General features: G+C 35.4%; 1 protein-coding gene across 1 annotated transcript in view; it reads right to left on the bottom strand.

Moving 5' to 3' along the window:
• LOC148939196 (glycine receptor subunit alpha-4-like) overlaps nt 1-18,847 on the bottom strand; it is a 70,302-nt gene extending 51,455 nt beyond the window's left edge. The window contains exons 1-4 of the mRNA XM_089106535.1: nt 18,710-18,847; nt 15,901-16,072; nt 11,254-11,483; nt 4,567-4,649 (exon numbers count right to left, since the gene is read on the bottom strand). Of these exons, the coding sequence (XP_088962661.1) occupies nt 4,567-4,649; nt 11,254-11,483; nt 15,901-16,072; nt 18,710-18,759 (535 nt within the window). The 5' untranslated portion in view covers nt 18,760-18,847. The remainder of the gene's footprint in view (nt 1-4,566; nt 4,650-11,253; nt 11,484-15,900; nt 16,073-18,709) is intronic.
• Between the last annotated feature and the right edge of the window lie 1,073 nt (nt 18,848-19,920).

Here is a 19,920-nt window from a genome sequence, read left to right as displayed (position 1 = left end):
CATGCTGGGCCTTACCAATTAAGATCTAAGACTAAAAGGACATCTTGCGAAGAAATTCGAAGTCAGCCCAGATCCCACTGTAGCATCAGACTTATGCGCTCCTGAAGTTAAAGTCACAGAGTCTCTTTTTCACAAAGATGTTGCCAAAACAACGTCTAAAGCCAAATCCATGGCGGATTTGAAAAAATCATTGGAAGACCAAAAAACGCGCAATGAGGGGCCTACCGTTATCGCCGATGGCAGAACCCCGTCCAAATTTTCGCAGAAGACAGGGCCAGGACCTTCAAGAAAGGTCCAAATTCCAGATTTTCCATAAAAGGGATCGCAAATAGCTGGTATGCACTATTTAACATACCCCGCCCTTGTTTTTATGATTTTATTGTGAATTTCAATAGGCATTCCGAACATTTGGCTGATAACTTTAAATCGGGGAGAATTGGTAAGTACGTCTTAAAATGGCAGTCAATAACCAGTGATTTCAATATTTTGAGTATTGCAGCCTCAGGCTCTAAAATTGAATTTGAGAAAACACAATTGAATTTGAGAAAACACCATTAAAATCTTTGAAAACAAAAAACAAGACTTTTACGTTTGAAGAAATACAGGATATAAGGAAAGAAGTTGATATTTTATTGCATAAGGGTGTTAATGTTAAAGTACCCGAGTTTTGAATAAGTGAAATACGTTGTATTTCTTCCGTTTTACGATCCCGAAAAAAGATAAGTTTTCTTGGTTTATTCTGAATCTTAAAAAACTAAATAAAAGAACTAGATAGTACCATTTTAAAATGGAAAGTGTTCAGTCTGCGGTTCTTTTAATGACAAAAAACTGTTATACAGCCTCTATTGACCTAGTCGATTTTTATTATTCATGCTCTGTTGATTTTGATGATAAAATGTGGCTTTGTTTTGAAGTAGATTGTTGTTATGCTTTCACATCAATGTCAAATGGTTTATTATCTGCTCTAAGGGTTCTTATGAAGCCCGTTTTCTCCCTGCTTCGAAGAAAAGGGTATTTGTCAGTTCTTTATTTGAATGATTCTCTCCTTCTGGGAAGGTCATGTTTAGAATGTCAAAACAATGTCTATGAAACAGTAGGCCCGTTTTTTAGCACTAAGATCTTACATCTTTTTGCAAAGATTATCGTTTTTCAACCCATCTTTGTTCTAAGATCTTACAGCTCGCTGATGTTGGCAAAATACGTAAAAGACGCCATCTTTCTGCCATTTAGAACAATGATGAGAGAACTTGATGATCTACTCATCGTTCTTCTCAGACTGCTTATTAAAGCGGAATTATGCAAGATGATTACACAAAAATGACAACAGATTGCAGGCCTTAGTTCAAAGATTTCCCTTTTAAGTGTTTTCTGTAAAAAGGTTAAAGATCTTAGTATATTGATGAGTGAAAAAACGGGCCTAGTGAAATTACTGTCAGATTTGGGGTTTGTGATTCACCCGGGAAATTCAGCTCTCATTTCAAGGGAACAAATAGAATGTTTGGGTTTTATGTTAGGTTTGCGATCAATGTGTATTTTCCTGCCGGAAAGAAAAATTAAAAAAGTAATAGATTTGATTTCAAAAATTCTTAGTCAAGAACTGACTACGATTCAAGAAATGGCCGAAACTCTTGGCGTTCTTGTTTCAACATTCTCAGCAGTGGAATTAGGGCTTTTATATTACCGGAAAGCGGAATCGTTGGAAACTCAAGAACTAAAGTACGCGAGGGGTGATTTTGTGGCAAGGCTAACTTTAACATCCGATGTAAATTCGGAACTGCAATGGTGGTTTGATATTGCCAATCATGCTTCTAAAGCAATTGAGCCAAAATCAATTGACAAATATATGTGTAGTGATACATCAAAACTAGGTTGCGCACTCTTGGATGAATATTCCATGAAAACGGCTACTGGTAAATGGTCCTCAGAAGAGAAGAGATTTGATATCAATAACTTAGAAACGAAGGCCGTACATCTGGGATTAAACTATTTTGCTCAGGATATTAATGGCATGTATGGCCGGCTGCGTTCTGACAATATAACCACAGTAGCTTAAATAAATAAAATGGGAGAATTAAAATCTGAGTTTTGAGTTTATTGAGCAAATAAGGTCTGACAGCTAGTATTGCAGGGCAAAGGGTGGATATCTACAAAACATGTACCTGTAGCTTCTAATATCGCGGATAAAGCATCACGAAAATTTGAAAATTGAAAAGACTGGAATTGAACTCTTTGGTATGTCAGTCCATAGATATTGATTTGTTTGCAACTAGAATAAATTTCCAGATTAAGCCATTTGTTTCTTGGAAACCAGATCCAGAATAATTTTTCGTAGATGCATTTGCAATGAGTTATAAGCCTCATTTCTTCTGTGCATTTCCCCATTTATTTTACTTCTGAGGACCCATCAGAGGGTAGAAACAGATCAGGACGATGGTATTTTGATCTTTCCAAATTGGACGACACAAGTTTGGTATCCCTCACAATTAAAGCTGTTAATAGGAAGTCCCATACTTCTACCAAATGATATTTTTACGTTGTATCTCCCACAGAAGCCAACCTTGCACCATCCATTATCCAAGACGTTGGGCATAGCGGTTTGTGTCGTCCCCAGCAAGAGCTTGCTGAAGACTTTGACTTTTCTTACGGACCTTTTTACTCAGATGTTGGATACAGTGCTATTAATACTGCGAGGAGTGCTTTATCGGCAATTTTATCAAGCCTTCAGCTAAGCAGTAATCACATCACCAAGAATTTCATGAGATGTGTCTTTAATAGAAGGCCTAGTCTACCCAAGATTTCTAGTACATAGGATGTAAAACGTGTATTTGATCTCTTTAGATTGTCAGCTTGGGATATCAAAATTCTTCAATTCAAAACACTACCACAAAAATAGCGGTTTTATTGATTCTATCAGCTTGTGAAAAAGTTCAGTTTTTTGCCAGTTTATCACTTATTAATATGATACATAATGACGATTGAAGATTTGATTTTCAAATCAATGTATTGTTAAAAACAACGAAACCGAGCAACCACAAATCAGTAGTTAAATTTCGGTCTTTTCAAGAGTCATCCCTGTGTCTTGTGACCCACCTAGCTAGGTATATTAGGATGACATCATATCCAAATAGAAACGACGCACTTTTTCTTACATATCGTAAGCCTCATACTGCTGCGTCCAAGTCATCTGTTTATAGATGGATAAGAGAAGCATTATTTCTTGCAGGTATAGATATCAGTGTTTATGATGCTCATAGCACACGGCCTGCCTCAACGTCCAACCCTAAGCAAAAGGAGCTGATGGGGATCAAATCGTAAAATATGTAGGCTTATCTAATTGAAACCAGACCTGTCGCTCATCTCATGCTCTAGAATTAAATCATTGACACTCATTATGTTAGACTATTGGAGCTCACTCTTTGCACTACAAAATTCAAACGCTTCAGTTAACAACTTTTTATAGATTGGTAAACAAAATCTGCACTTTTTGTTATAACTTTTCGTGTATTGGTAACTTTTTATATGTTGGCAACTTTTTATGTATTGGTAAATAACTTTCTGTATTTGTAAACTTTTTATGTGGGCCCTATCGATAAATAAATTTTGGCATTGGTAAATTGTTTATATAATGATTTAAACGTTTGATTTATTGGTAAACAAAATCTGCACAAATTTTGTAAGACTTTTATCAATATTGATCATAAATACTTAATCATTACAGGCTATTTATTTTTTTGTTTATTTGCATCTCAAGTCTTATGTCTTTTTGTTTCAAAGCTTTTCTTTGTTTTATTCTGCTGTAAACAACCACTTTAAATCAGCAAATCTAATCAACAGCTGTGAGACAATAACAACAACAAATTTGTAAGCAGGTTCAAACAGAGGCGGTGGGAGTATGGTAATAATCAAGTAACTTGGCAAACTATTCACCCAAAGGTTAAGTAAGCTTTTTAGGGGTACCAACTTACCAAAATTAGTGGCCGGGGCGCCAGATTTTTTCCTTATTTTTCAAAATCTAGGGAGGATTTTTTTTTTACTATCTTTTTGTAATGAAAGATATCAAAATCAAGGTATTTTCTGTAATCTAAAGAAGAAACTTGTCCCCCTATACTCCCCTTATAGGTGCAACTGAAATCTTCCTATTCAGATAAAATGGACTGTATTTATTATCACCAATAAAAATATATGGCTTAAAAAAAATAATTAAGTATCTTAATGAGACAAGTACTTAGTATAAAGAAGCGGGCTCTGACTCATGACTCCGTCCAAAAGGTTAATTTTTTTTTCTTGCAGTTCTTTCTAACATGTCTGAATAATTTTTTTTTTCTGTTTGGGTGTTCAAAATTGTCGTGTCTAATTTTATAATAGTTTTTGGATATATTGATTTCAAATTGTTGTGATTTTTTCATATAAAGTTCTCATTTTCTATGGATAAAATTGAATTGTGAAATAGAACAAAATATAAAAGTAAACATAGAACTAAATATAAAAGTAAACTAAATAATATAAAAGTAAAATATAAAAATAAAACACAATGCAAAAGTGAAACAAGTAAAAGCGATAGCTTACAGCTTTCCAGGTAAAAATTGCAGTACTGTCTTTCGAATGGATACTTCATCAGGTAAACTGCACAGAAAATAGAAGAACGAATCCTGAAATTAAATAACAGAAATAATTCATCTTCTTGCAGCCGAATTCCTACTGAATCCGTTTTTTCGTGTTTTCTTATTGTATCCTAAATAGCTTAAACTGCCAAGGTTTCCTATGTTAAGAAAATCGATTTTATATTCGACACTTAGGCTTTGTCTTTACTATAGTTTCATATTTTGTTAATAACCCGCAAAAAGACGTTTGTACGGATATCCTTCTATCGTCCAAACGAAGTCTAAACTAAGATCCTTATGTATTTTGATAATTTCTTAAATCACATTGGCCTGCCATAATAAAAAAAAAAGAAAAACAAAGAAATGACGATATAGTAAGCAAAACTCTTAAAAACGAAATTTTGATACCAATAGATACCTCAAAAGAATCGAATTTTTATGCTGATTTCAAATATATACGTTTATACAAGTATTTATAATACTCGTATAACTCTTATAAGTCTTATCATAGGCAGCGCGTCAGCGCTGCCTAAGTAAAGAACGATGTTGGCACAATGTAGGCTACTATTTTTTTTTCTCCATACCCGGGCCCTTCGTATCGAAGGAGTTGTCGTAGAAACTTCGAAAAGGGCTCATTCGATTGAAAATTTGAGTGGCTAGCGCCTTTTTAATAGTCGAAAGTGATAGGAAGGCAACTAGCCCCCCCCCCCCCCACGCCCATCATACCCCCAAACACATCCAATCAAAATTTTGTGATAGCCATTTTTTTCAGCGTAGCTGATTTCCAGATAGAAAATATGTTTTGGAGGAGGTCACTCCCCAATAAACCTCGGGGCAAGGGTTTTAAGTTATGCCCTGAGGGCATATAAGAACAATGTTGGCACAATGTACCATTGATTATTTTTTTCCTTTAGAGCAGGGCACTTCGTTTCGAAGAAGATGTCGTAGGAATTTCGAAAAGGGCTCATTCAATTGGAAATTGGAGTAGCTTGTGCCCTTTTTAATAGTTGAAAGTGATTGTAAGGCAACTAACACCTCTTCCACGCCCACCGTTTCTCCAAACACATCCAATTAAAATTTTGGGATAGCCATTTTGTTCAGCGTAATTGATTTCCAGATCGAAATTATGTTTTTGAGGAGCACACTCTCCCACAGCCTTCAGGGCAAGGGTTGTAAGTTATGCCCTGGGGTATATAAAGTTTTTATTAAAGGTGTTGTAGTAGAAACTTCAAAAAAGTCTCATTTGATTGGAAATTCAAAGGGCTAGTGCCCTTTTTAATAGTCAAAAGTGATTGGAGGGCAACTAAGGCCCCCCCCCCCCCCGCCCACGCCCAGCATTCCCCCAATCACATCCAATCAAAATTTTGAGATAGCCATTTTGTTCAGCGTAGTTGATTTCCAGATACAAAATATGTTTTTGAGGGGGGCATTCCCCCATAACCCTCGGGGCAAGGGTTTCAAGTTAAGCCCTGAGGGCATATAAGAACAATGTTGTCACAATGTATTACTTATTATTTTTTTTTCCTTTAGAGCAGGGAACTTCGTATCGAAGAAGTTGTCGTAGAAACTTCGAAAATGGCTCATTCAATTGGAAATTGGAGTGGCTTGTGCCCTTTTTAATAGTCGAAAGTCATTGGAAGGCAACTAACACCCCTTCCAGGCCCACAATTTCCCGAAACACATCCAATCAAACTATTGCGATAGCCATTTTGTTCAGCGTAGTTGATTTCCAGATAAAAGTTATGTTTTTGAGGAGGACACTCCCCCACAGCCTTCAGGGCAACGGTTGTAAGTTTTGCCCCGGGGGCATAAGGTTTTTATAGAAGGCGTTGTCGTAGAAACTTCAAAAACGGTTCATTCGATTGGAATTCAAAGGGCTAGTGCCCTTTTTAATAGTCGAAAGTGTTTGGAGGGCAACTAGCCCCCTCCCCCTCCGCTCATCATTCCCCCAACCACATCCAATCAAAATTTTGAGATAGTCATTTTTTAAGTGTAGCTGATTTCTAGGTAGAAAAATATGTTTTTGAGGAGGGCACTCCCCCACAACCTTCAGGGCAAGGGTTGTAAGTTATGCCCTGGGGACATATAAGGTTTCTATAGAAGGGACATATAAGGTTTCTATAGAAGGGCTAGAGCCCTTTTAAATAGTTGAAAGTGATTGAAGGTTAACTAACCCCCGTCTCACGCCCACCTTTTCCCCAAACACATACAATTAAAATTTTGAGATTGCTATTTTATTCAACGCAGTTTTAATCTCTGTAAATTAGGTTTTTGAGGATGACAACCCCCTCACAGCCCTCGGGGAAAAGGTTGTAAGTTATGCTCTGGGGGCATATAAGGTTATTCTAGAACTTGTTGTCGTAGAAACTTCAAAACGGCTCATTCCATTGGAAATTGAAATGGCTAGTGCCTTTTTTAATAGTTGAAAGTATTTGGAAGGCAACTAACACCCCATCCACACCCACAGTTTCCCCAAACGCATCCAATCAAAATTTTGAGATAGCCAGTTTGTTCCACGAAGTTTAAAGTTCAAGAAATTATACCTTTGAGCAGGACACTACCCCCACAGTCTTCAGGGCAAGGGTTATGTTATGTCGTAGGGGCATATAATTTTTAATTGAAATCTTTGTCGTAGAGACTTGAAAAAGGCCTCATTCGATTGAAAATTCAAAGATCTAGTGCCCTTTTTAATAGTCGAAAGTGATTTGATGGCAACTAACCCCCCCTCTCTCGCCCACCTTTTCAACAAACACATCCAATCAAAATTTTTAGATAGCCGTTTTGTTCAGCGTTGATGATTTCCAGATAATAATTATGTTTTTGAGAGGAACACTCCCCCACAGCCCTTAGGGTAAGGGTTATGAGTTATGCCCCGGGGGCATATAAGGTTTTTATAGAAAGCGTTGTTGTAGAAACTTCAAAAAGGGCCCATTCGATTGGAAATCGGAACGACTAGTCCGTTTTTTATAGTCGAAAGTGATTGGAAGGCAGCTACCACCCCTTCCACACCCACCATTTCCCCAAACATATCCAATCAAAATTTTGAGATAGCCATTTTGTTCCACACAGTTTAAAGTACAGGAAATTATACCTTTAAGCAGGACACCACCCCCACAGTCTTCAGGGCAATTGTTATAAGATATACCCTGGGGGTATATATTTTTGTTATTGAAATCTTTTTCGTAGAACTTAAAAAAGAGCTCATTTGATTGAAAATTCAAAGGGTTAGGGCCCTTTTTAATAGTCGAAAGTGGTTTGAGGGCATAGGTCGCAAAAAAAGACCAAAATTACTGCCTCATGCCCACCTTTTCCCCAAACACATCCAATCAAAATTTTTAGATAGCCATTTTATTCAACGTAGTTGAAAGTTTTGGAAATTAGTTCTTTAAGGATGACAACCCATCCCGCCCATAACTCTCAGGGTAAGGGTTGTAAGTTACGCCCTGGGAGCATGTAATTTTTTTTATAGAAAGCGATGTTTTAAAAATATCAAAAAGGGCTCATTCAATTGAAAATTGAAAGTGCTAGTGCCCTTTTAATAGTCTAAAGTGATTGAAGGGCAACTAAACCCCCTTTCACGCCCACCATTTCCCCAAACACATTCAATCAAAATTTTGAGGTATCCATTTTGTTCAACGTATTTGAAAGTTCTGGAAACTAGGTCTTTTAGGATGATAACCCCCTCAGAGCCCTCACTGCATGGGCTGTAAGTTATGCCCTGGGGGCATATAAGGCATATATAGAAAGTTGTAAAAATTTCAAAAACGGCTCATTTGTTTGGAAATTGAAATTAGCCTTTTTAATAGTCGAAAGCGACTGGAGAGTAATTAACCCACCTCTGACGCCCACCATTTACCCATACACATTCAATCAAAGTTTAGAGATAGCCATTTTGTTCAACGTAGTTGAAAGTTCTGGAAATTAAGTAATTAAGGATGACAAACGCCCCAGAGTCCCCAGGGAAAAGGTTGTAAGTTAAGATTAAATCAAAATGCACTGTGTTAATGCTAATTCTCAATAAGGCATTTCAGCAGTATCCCAAGAACGACTGAGGTTATTATATTCAATCTTTTGGGACTACTTCTGCTCTTAAAATTTAACCAAATCAAAATAGCGTAAGTGTATGCAAGCTATCAAAGAAAGTAAACAGTTTTTTTGCGAATGGTATCAAGTTTACCATTTCAGGTCAATTAGAGGAGGTATGAAACTAAATTAAACAGTACTATTTGTGTCCAGATTATTAAAAGGGTGCATGGTGTTGAAAATTGCTGGAAATTTTTTTCCAGTATGCAAGTAGCAGGCCAAACTATAAAGTCTTAAAAAAAGAAAAGATTAAAACTATTAATTTCTTTTTCCCTGAAAAGACTATGTCAATATAAAACGAACAGAAATTAATTAAAAAAACTATTTCCACTAAACAAGTTTTTCAAAGTAAAGTAAAGAGTTGCATCAAACCAAAAATAAGCAAAAATGAAATCAAAGAATCTACCAAGCATAAAACCACCACAAATCACCATCGATAAATGAATGAAACCCAAAACGAACAGAAATTACAATAAATAACCTGGTCAAATTCAAAACGAGTAGAAAATGAGTAGGGCTCAAAACTCCTATGCCTTCCCAAGGCCAGAACATAATTTGCACTTTAATGAAAAAAATACAAAAGGAATGTGCATTGTAAGTTTAATATACATATATTGGTATTTGTTAATAAAAATGTTAATAATATTTAATTTGTTAAAGTTATAAAAGTAAAAACCTTTATATTTTTTTCAGTAAAGTGAAAATTATGTTCTAGCCTTGGGAAGGCATATGGGCTTTGAACCCAACTCGTGCTAATTTCTGTTCGTTTTGAGTTTGACTCGGTTATTTATTGTGATTTCTGTTCGTTTTGGGTTTCATTTATTTATCAATGCTGATTTGTGGTAGTTTCACGCTTGGTAGATTATTTGATTTTATTTATGCTCATTTTTGGTTTAATGGAGCTTTTTACTTTTCTTTGAAAAACTTATTTTGTGGAAAAAGTTTTTTTAATTAATATATATATAAGTCTTACCCTTGAAAAGTTACGAGCGTGAGAAAAAAAGCCTTATTTTCGAAAAAAAAGGGAAACACCCCCTAAAATTTATAGAATCTAAATGGAAATCACACCATGAGATTCAGCGTATCAGACATCCCTATTTTTGTGATTTCAAGCTCCTATCTGCAAAAATGTGGAATTATGTATTTTTGGCCCGAAGAAAGATCATGGGTGCGTGTTTGTTTTTGTTTTTCTAGGGCTGATCGTATTGACCCAGTAGTCCTAAAATATAGCGAGAGGGCTCATTTAACGGAACGACCAAAATTTATAGATAGCCATTTTTTTGGCGTACTCGAAAAATCTATAAACTATATCTTTGAAGATGACTTAATCCCCCCAGTCCCCGGGGTAACGGCTGTAAGTTATGAGCTTAAGGGGTCGGGAAGGGCTTACGTGGGAGGATATTTCCATGGAGTATTTTTCATGGGGGAAAAGAATTTTCTATGAAGGGGGCGCCAGATTTCCCAGCAATATTTAAAAACTATCATAAATTACATCTAAAAAAGCAAGTTTTTTCAACTGAAAGTAAGGAGCAACAGCAAAACTTAAAACAAACAGAGATTATTACGTATATGAGGGGAGTCGCCCCCTAGTCAATACCTCGCTCTTTTAATTAAACAGGCTTTGTTACTCAGTGGTCATTCTTAAAGAATTGGAAGAAAATTTGAACTTTAGCATAAAGAGCGAGGTATTGACTAGTGGGCAAACTCCCTCATATAGATAATAATTTCTGTTCACTTTAAGTTTTAATGTTGCTCCTTAGTTTCTGTTGAAAAAACTTGTTTTTTGTATTTAATTGTTATCTGAAATGATAAGCATAATCCGCTATATTTTGAATACGTCGAATTGAATGCAAACTCACAAAGATGTGTCTGTTGCCAGTTTAGGGTCATCGGGGTAGTGTGAACTGTACACAAAGATAGTAAATAAGCAAAGAAGTCTTACAGTGTTAGAGTCTATATTTCTACTTAGAATTTGTCAAAGGTAAACAAAAAAAAACTCCGAACCAGGGAAACCAATGTACAAAACGCTAGGGGGGGGGGGATATGAATTTTATTTTGTATGGAAAACCAAGGGAAAACTATCCCCTGCTACTCTCAATAGGCAACCAGAGTTTTTGACCTTTTTTTGTAAATTTGGTATATCAAGCAGGGGATCTATTCTACAGCAGAGTCGTTGATGACACTCCCCCCCCCCAAAAAAAAAGATTTTAAAAATTCGAAATATTCAATATCTCACACAGTTCACAACAGTTTTCAAGTTTACTCCCCTCTTCCCCCCATCTCTTCTTCTAAATATATCCCTCAGAATAAATCAATTTGAAATATTTGATCTACATTCAAAAACGAGCCATCAAAAATAGCAGATAGCCTTTTCAGAGTGATGGTTTCAACAAACCTTCCGATTATGATTTTCCTGAAAGCTTCTGAGCTTGAATACCTAAACTACGAACACGTATTTGATTTATATATAACTGATATATAACTGATTTACATATAACTATATGAGTTTAAAAAAAAGTTAAATAAGAATATATTTTATACTTTAATCGATTTAAAATGTAATATTTACCTGAAGGAATAGACAATTTTGCCATCAGGAAAAATTTCAACCATTTTATTTGACATAGGAATAGTCACCATAGACGAAACCATTTCATTGGCAATTGAAATACTGGGCTTCCAGATTTTATCTGCTAAATCTGCTTCTCCAACTATTACAGGAGGATAGTTGGGAATTTGGGCGTAAGAGAGTCGACTATCCGTCCATACTTCTCTGATGGTCAATTGCGACGTAAATGTCTATAACAAAGTAATTATATTATTTTTTCTTACGTTTTTTTACTATTGCTATCATTGTAACTACTGCTGCTGCTTTTGACCATCATTGTCCGACTTAGTGAAGCCAGTCACGAAATATTTTTCCCAGTTCAATATATTAGACCTAAGACTTCTGCGAGATCTGTCGGGAGCCTTAACAACTATAAGACTATGGTATTCAAGGGCGAAACCAAGAAAGGGCTTGACATCAAGTTCCTTCCCTGTTTCTGCATAATTGGTGTTACAAGCAAGGCCGTATCCAGGGGGATAGAGGGTTTGAACCCCCTCTGAAATGGTTGTCCGACTCGTAAAAAAAGTAATAAAAATGAATATAAACATATTCTTGATGCGTTTTTAAAAGTTTTTTGTAAGCCCCCCCCCCCAAAAAAAAAAGTCCTGGATACGCTCCTGGTTACAAGTGTATATGAATGGAGAGTATGCTCTCGGTAAATACCAACCACCTAGGAAAATCCTCAAAGGTAGCCTTGAGACTAAGTTCTAAGATCAGACTGTTAAAATAAATTCCCTTTTGCTTCAGTTATCCCGCCTAGAAAAACTCAATTTTTAAGCCTTTCTTCCCAAACTTTAAACATTTAAAGTTTTTTTCATAATAGATTTTTTTTATTGAGCTTTAAGGAATAGGAATATATATATATATATATATATATATATATATATATATATATATATATATATATATATATATATATATATATATATAAAAATATGGAAATGTTATTGAGCCCTTGAGAAACTCCTATAATATCTTAGCCATCGTAGGTATTCAAAATAAGTCCTTCTGTGCACTTAAAAATTTTGAGTTTCGGCTGAGGTTTGTAAATCTAAGAAAAAATTGACCCTGGGATCTATTTTAGAGGAGTACAATATTTAGAGGCACGGTAAAAAAACAATTGCTTTATTATCTAATGAAAAATTGACTGATTGACTGTTAATTAATTGTAAAGAAAGGCGAAGAATGATACGAAAATATTATTTCTCAGAAACTTTTAACGTGCTTTACAAACATGTAACTTTTAAAAAAGTGTATGGGTAGACTTTAATGTTTAGAGCTTCAGTGGTGGTAAGGCATCGGTAGCGTAACACAATTTCTATGCAGTGATTTATTTGGAGAAGGAAAAATTTTTAGAGCTGAAAAAATGTACTTTTTGGGGTGTAAAATGGATTTTGAAATCGTTCATATTATTGCACAACGGGTCTATTATAGCCATTCCTTTTTTTCTCTTTTTTTTGGCTGTCAACGTCTGTATGTTTATGAAAACGCCTGTTGACGCCTTATTTTTGGCCATTGAAACATGAATAGATCTTGAAATATCTGACTGGGTTATCGATGCATCGCATTTAAGTCCTATTTTGAGCCAAAACTGTTACTGACTGCACAAAATGGCAAAAAATCGATGTTTCGCGATGCTACGACCTCTTTTCAAACAGTTCGGGGTAACGGACTGCACGCAAGAAACAACCTGGGCTTATAGCAACCGAAAGTCTAAAAAACATGTCTCAACAACAATACATAAATACCATGCGGTTTGACGTTCTGTCCCATTACTTTAAGAAAGACTGCTCAAATACAAGGGCTGTTTAAATAGAATTTGTAGTATTTTTCAAAGGACTATAAATCTTCGTGATTAAGAGCAGGATTTTGAGGAGAGGACAGCCTCCTTCTTGTCGAAAATACTTTCTGTTCGTTCAATGTTCGAACTTCACTCTTCAGTTTTATTTAAAAAAAATATGTTTAATGTTTCAGAAAAGGGGCACTGGGACCCCAAATTTCTTTCCAAATTACTTTTTTGTTGTTTTGTTATACAATAACTCCTGCTGAAGAAAACAAACAAATCAACGCATAGCCTTTGTCATTCTTCTCGGGAGGTTTTTATATTTTTATAACATATATTTTTATATATTTATATATATACTTTATATTTTTAGAGATAGAGGGTTTAAGTGTCTATTCGAAGGCTCCCAGATGTGTCTGTTTTTAATGGTATAATTTGATTTTCAGTCAATACAAATTGCTTCTCAGGATCGTTTACCCCATTTCCTAAAATCAATTAAATATTCGTAAGTTTTTAATAACGATAAGCGACTTTAAACTTGGGTAAGTTATAATAACTTAAAGGATGCTATATACAAGTAACTTCAGAATTATTGTAATGATTTTAACAAATGAATTAAGTTAAAGAATCATACGTGTTTAAATTCAGCATAAGAATGGTGATTTCTTATGTTTATTAAATAAAAAAAACAAGTTTTTTAAACTGAAAGTAAGGAGCGACATTAAAACTTAAAACGAACAGAAATTATTCCGTATATTAAAGGGGCTGTCCCCTCCTCAACACCTCACTCTTTACGCTAAAGTTTTTTATTGTTTTAAAAAATAAAGTTGTGAGGCAGAGTCAAACTTTAGCGTAAAGAGCACGGCGTTGAGGAGGGGACAGCCCCTTTCATATACGGAATAATTTCTATTCGTTTTAAGTTTTAACGTCGTTCCTTACTTTCAGTTTAAAAAACTTGTTTTTTTAATTTAATTTCTGATCGTTTTTTAGTTAATGCACCTTTTATTTGCATAAAAATTTTACTTTTCTTTTGCTAAATGGATGTCTTTACAAATTAACTTACGCAACTAACTTCTATATTCGTATATTTTTCTTCTGGCAAAAAATACAAAGTTGCAGATTTTTGCAGATATGAGCTTGAAACCTATGTAATAGGGTTTTCTGATACGCTGAATCTGACGGTGTGATTTTCATTAAAATTCTTTCACTTGTAGGGGATGTTTCCCCCTCTTTAAAAAATCAAGTAAATTTTCTCAGGCTCGTAGCCTTTGATGAGTAATACTAAACTTAATAAAATTTATATATTTAGAATCAGCATTATAAACACATTCTTTCGATACATTTATTGACATCAAAATTCCGTTTTTAAAAGTTTCGATTACTATTGAGCCGTATCGCTTGTTTTTTAATTATTTTTTTTATTACGTATATGTTATTATGTATATGAGGGGGTTCTCCCCTTAGTCAATACCACACTCTTTACGTTAAAATTAAAAAAAAAATTTGATTCACAAACCTCGGAATCACAAAGACCGTTTAATTAGAATGGATAGCTCTTTTGAAAGGACTAAAAAAAATGTAGCGTAAAGAGCGAGGTTTTGACTTGGAGGAGAACCCCCTCACATACTTTATAATTTCTGTTCGTTTTAAGTTCTAATATTCCTTCTTACATTTCAGTTGAAAAAACTTGTTTTTTTTTTATTTAATTTCTGATCGTTTTTTAAATTATTCTTGGAAATCCGGCGCCCCCTGCCTAGAAATGTCCCGTCCCCCAAAGAAACATCCTCCACGGAAATATTATCCAGAGTAACCCCCTCCTCTAGCCCCCCCCCCCCAGAAAAAATCCTTCCTGAAAATTGTTGTATACTTCCCAATAACCAATAAATAATGCTGGCAAGTCCGGAGCCCCCTTCATGGAAATTTCCCTTCCCCCATGAAAACTTCCTTCATTAACAGATCCTACAACAGAACCACCGACCCAACCTTCCCTCCCACTACGAGAAAAAAAACCTCCTGAAAACTTCTGTATACTTCCCAATAACCAATACTATATGTTAACATTGGGTAAAGTTCATAACTTTTAGCCCTCCCTCTGGGACCTTCGGGGGATTAAGTCATCCTAAAAGACATATTTATAATATTTTCGACCATGCTGAACAAAATGGCTATCTCAAAATTTTGATCGGGTGACTTTGGGGAAAAAATAAGCGTGGGAGGGGGCCTAGCTGCCCTCCATTTTTTTGGGTCACTTAAAAAGGGAACTAGAACTTTTAATTTCAGTTCCATTGAGCCCTCCTACAATATTCTAGGACCACTGGGTCGATACGATCACCACTGGGAAAAAAAACACAAAAAAAAACAAACAAACAAACACGCATCCGTGATCTTTCTTCTGGCAAAAAATGCAAAATTCCACATTTTTGTAGATAGGAGCTTGAAACCTCTACAGTAGGGTTCTCTGATAAGCTGAATAAGATGGTGTGATTTTCATTAAGGTTCTATAACTTGTAGGGGGTCTTTCCCCCTTTTTTCGAAAATCAGCCAAATTTTCTCAGGAGTGTAACTTTTGATAAGTAGCACTAAATTTGATGAAAGTTACATATTTGAAATCAGCATTGAAATCTGATTCTTTTGATATATCTATTGGTATCAAAAACCCGTTTTCTAGAGTTTCGGTTACCATTGAGCCGGGTCGCTCCTTACTTACAGTTCGTTACCACGAACTGTTTGATACCGTTATCAAAATCCATTGCTTATGGCTTTTGTAAATGTTGACAAGGGATGCTCTTTACTTAAATACTAAATAATTATATATGAGTACTTACAGTTCTTGTTGGCTCTAACTCACCAAGAGCATTTATTGATACAGAAATCCCTACACGAAGTGACCCCTTGCTCGAAGGGTGCTCCCTAATATCATACTTGCTGGACCTAGTCAAATCGTCAAATATTTCGAAAGCATTTGGACTATTTACAACATCTGTGGCGTTTTCTGACCTAGAAAAAAAAGGAAAGTTAACCTAAGTTCACAGAAGCAAGGAATAATTAAAAAAAAATTTGTAAATCATAACATAAAATTTCACAAAAGAGAACCAAGCTGGAGGAATTTTACTTTTTGTTCATTGAATTGGCTTGACATTTCACACCTAGGCCAAGAAGTACTAATCAGGTCTTAAACTTTCTAGGATCACTCTCTGGGTCAAAAGGATCAATCTTTGGCAGTGGAAAGGGAATTAGCCGTAATGTTTTTAGTCACAGACAATATTGAATCTTAAATACTGAAATTCTTAGGCCAAAACGAAACTGACTTATAAAAAATATGTTCCAGGGGAGACGCTCACCCCACCCTCCAACAAACGGGGCTCCAAAGAGGGTCTAAAACATTTTCTTACTTCCCACCTTATTTTCTTATCTTAGTCCTCGGGTTGTGAGGACGCTATTTTAGAAATAAAATTAGAAAAAGACAATGATTCTCCCCAAAACAGGGCCTAACAAAGGGCCAGATAAGGACCAACAAACTTTTTTTCTTTCCAGTTACCAGTCCAGAAAGAATAATTATAGAAATTTTGTAGATGGATTCTTGAATTAATATTGGGAACTTCTAAATACCCCTTTAAGGGCCAGAAAGGATTTCAAGACAACTAGCCTTCACTTTGCCTTATTCCACTGCAGCTCCCTTTTTTCAAGTCCTATGGATTTTTATACAGATTTAGAAATATGCGTATTTTTCAGGAACGTTAAAAGGTACCCTTAGTATTCTTAAGTTGTCAACATAAACCTCACAGCCCCAGAGACAATGGACCTAAATAATGCAATTTAGCCACTGTTCACAGGCAGCTTTCAGTAGAAAAATTCATGGGGATCATTTTCTCGTCCAAGATTTCATAAGTGCCACAACATCAAACAGTTCGTGGTAACGAACTGTAACTAAGGAGCGACCCGGCTCAATGGTAACCGAAACTGTAGAAAACGGAATTTTGACACCAATAGATACATCAAAAGAAACAGATTTTAATACTGATTTCAAATATATAAGTTAGTCCCACCTATCAAAAGTTACACGCCTGAGAAAATTTGGCCGATTTTCGACAAAAGGGAGAAAGACCCCTTAAAAGTTATAGAACCTTAATGAAAATCACACCATTATATTCAGCGTATCAGGGAAACCTACTGCGGAGGTTTCAAGCTCCTGTAGACAATGGACAAATTTTATAACTTTAAGACCTTTCCCCAGGAGCTTTGGGAAGTTTTGCTATGTCCAAAGGCGTAGTTTTTTGGCCTTTCAACTATGCTGAACAAAATGGCTATCTCAAATTTCTGATAGACAATTTTGAGGAAAAAGGGCGTGGGAGGGGGTCTAGTTGCCCTCCAATCTTTTTGGTCACTTAAAAAGGGCACTAGAGCTCTTAATTTCCTTTTGAATAAGCCCTCTTTCGATATTCTAGCACCAATGGTCATCCTAGAAGATCGGGAGGGGGCCCATTTGATCGGAAATCAAAATTTCTAGTGCCCTTTTTAATATGAGGGGGTAAACACCTCCTCAGTACCTCGCTCTTTACGCCAAACTGTTTTTTGAATTTTTAAAATTTCTTATTATTTTAATTAAACGGTCCTTATGTATCAGGAGTCATTTTTAAATAGTTGGAACAAAAGGCCAAACTTTGGCAAAAGGAGTGAGGTATTGAGAAGGGTGCAGCCCCCCCCCCATATACGTAATAATTGCTGTTCGTTTTAAGTTTTAGTGTTGTTTCTTACTTTCAGTTGAAAAAAACTTCTTTTTTTTACTTTTTTTTTTTTATTTAATTTCTGATAGATTTTCATTAAAGAAGGGAAATTCAGCTTCCCCTCTAAGGAAAATTCCCTTCCCCGCAAAAACTCCTCCCTGAAAAATATCCTCCCATGCAAGCACCCCTGCCAGAAAACCCCCCTAAAAATATCTTTATACTTCCCAATAGCTAATAGTATATGTAAGCAATGGATCAAGTTAATAACTTGCATCCCTTCCACGGGTGCTGTGGGGGGGGGGGGGGGTCAAGTCATCCTCAACGACATAATTATTAGATCTTTCTGACAATACAAAAATCTGATATTATCTATGTATGGTCTGGTTCATATGCCATAATCTCTTCTACATATTAAAAAAAAAACAAGTTTCTCAAACCGAATTTTTTTTGAAGGGGTTAATCCCATGTCACCTCCCTCTCCATTCAATTTTTTTCTAGAAATAGTGAAGGTAAGGCTTATTGAAAGTAGACAAGGCCTTTTTCCTTAAATATGGTGGGAGAGCCCAAATTTTAGTCACATTTTTTTTTTTTTTTTTTTTTAATATGGCCTTTTTAGTTTCACTATGGCTGAAAAAATTATTACCCACACTTTATACGTCCCTCCCTCATCGCTGTGTCAAAGTCCTGGGCACAGGTCTCACCAAATATGTGCGCAAGCCAATCCTAGTAGACTTCGATGATTTCTTCAATAGTTGTGTTTACTTTTTAGAGATTTTCCTTGACTTTCGGCCTCACTTTAATTTTCAAACTTAAGTTTTAATATTAAATCCAGCCCTCTTCCTCATCCTCCAAAGAATCTTGCGCACCGCTGTGGATGGCAAATTAGGCTTGGTAAACTCAGTTTACTTACTTTGCTTTGTTTAAAAGAACAAATATAGCCAAAATTGAAATTACAGCCATACTAAAAATTGAGCAAATTGACACATTGGTGACTAGAAACTGGTAACAATAGCAGTTGTAAATGAACGCAAAACTTGTTAGTCATGCATTGTGCGTCTCTCAAAATTGCTTGCTACATGGATTTAAATCAGGTGAAATAGAAAATAACAAGACATATAGAGATTGGTCAATACTAATCAATATTCAGGCGTGGAAAATGGAGATCCAACAGAATTAATAAATCATTTCTAATTTAATATTTGAAATACGAAGGCACTTTTGTAATCATCTGACATTTTGACGCTTTGTATTGTTTAGCATATATTGTTAGCAAAAACGAGAGTATTACGCCAAATTTCAATTATAATTTAAAGTCGCTATGTGTTTCACATGATTTCCTAAAATAACACTAACAAGATGAAATTCAGATTACAATTTAATAATATTGACAAGGAATAAAAGTTATAATGTAGGCACGTATATAGAGGGGGGTCGGTATGTTTTCCTTGAGCTTTTACTATTTACCTTATACAATTTTCCCGTAATGGCAAAATTTGTCTCTATTCATTTTTTTATTTTTATTTTTTTGCGTACTTCTCAGACCTTTTTCAAAATTCTTTTTCCTTAGTAAAATTTTGGGCATGTGACTGCTCTGATACACAAAAAGAGATTTTCTAATGTCATAAGTCTTGGAGTATATTACAAATTTAATTTAAGATGTCCACCCACACTCATTCCTCCTTCTTTTTTCTGAAAGTAAGCACATGAATGTAATGTCTTTTTTTTTTATCAACATCCGGTTATGTAACAGTAGAGTTGCAAATATAGGGACGCAGTAGCTGTCCCCTAGATCCCCCTATATTTCTCGTACCGATTTTTTGGGTATTTTCATTGAAACGGGATAAGAAAATAAAAATTGGCCCCTCCCCCTATATTTTGAAAAAGTTTTTTTTTTGCATTCTCAATCATAAAATCCTTGCCCCCCCCTCCTCCACACAAAACTTTTACCAATTGAAAAGCCTGTACAGCAAGACACCTTACTAAAATATGTAAGCATTACTAAGGGTTTAGATTGATGTTCGACATCGACATAGTTGAAGATAATGTCTTGTCTTTTTTGTCTTGGATCGTCTGTCTAATTTCTTTGTCTTTGATTCAACATCTAATTTGAATAGAAATAAG

This window comes from Artemia sp. Qi Xiang Cuo, chromosome 21 (assembly GCF_049724085.1).
Source record: "Artemia sp. Qi Xiang Cuo chromosome 21, ASM4972408v1, whole genome shotgun sequence".
NCBI lineage: Eukaryota > Metazoa > Arthropoda > Branchiopoda > Anostraca > Artemiidae > Artemia > Artemia sp. Qi Xiang Cuo.
Note: the sequence above shows the minus strand (reverse complement) of the source record. Positions and strands in the feature narration are given on the sequence as shown.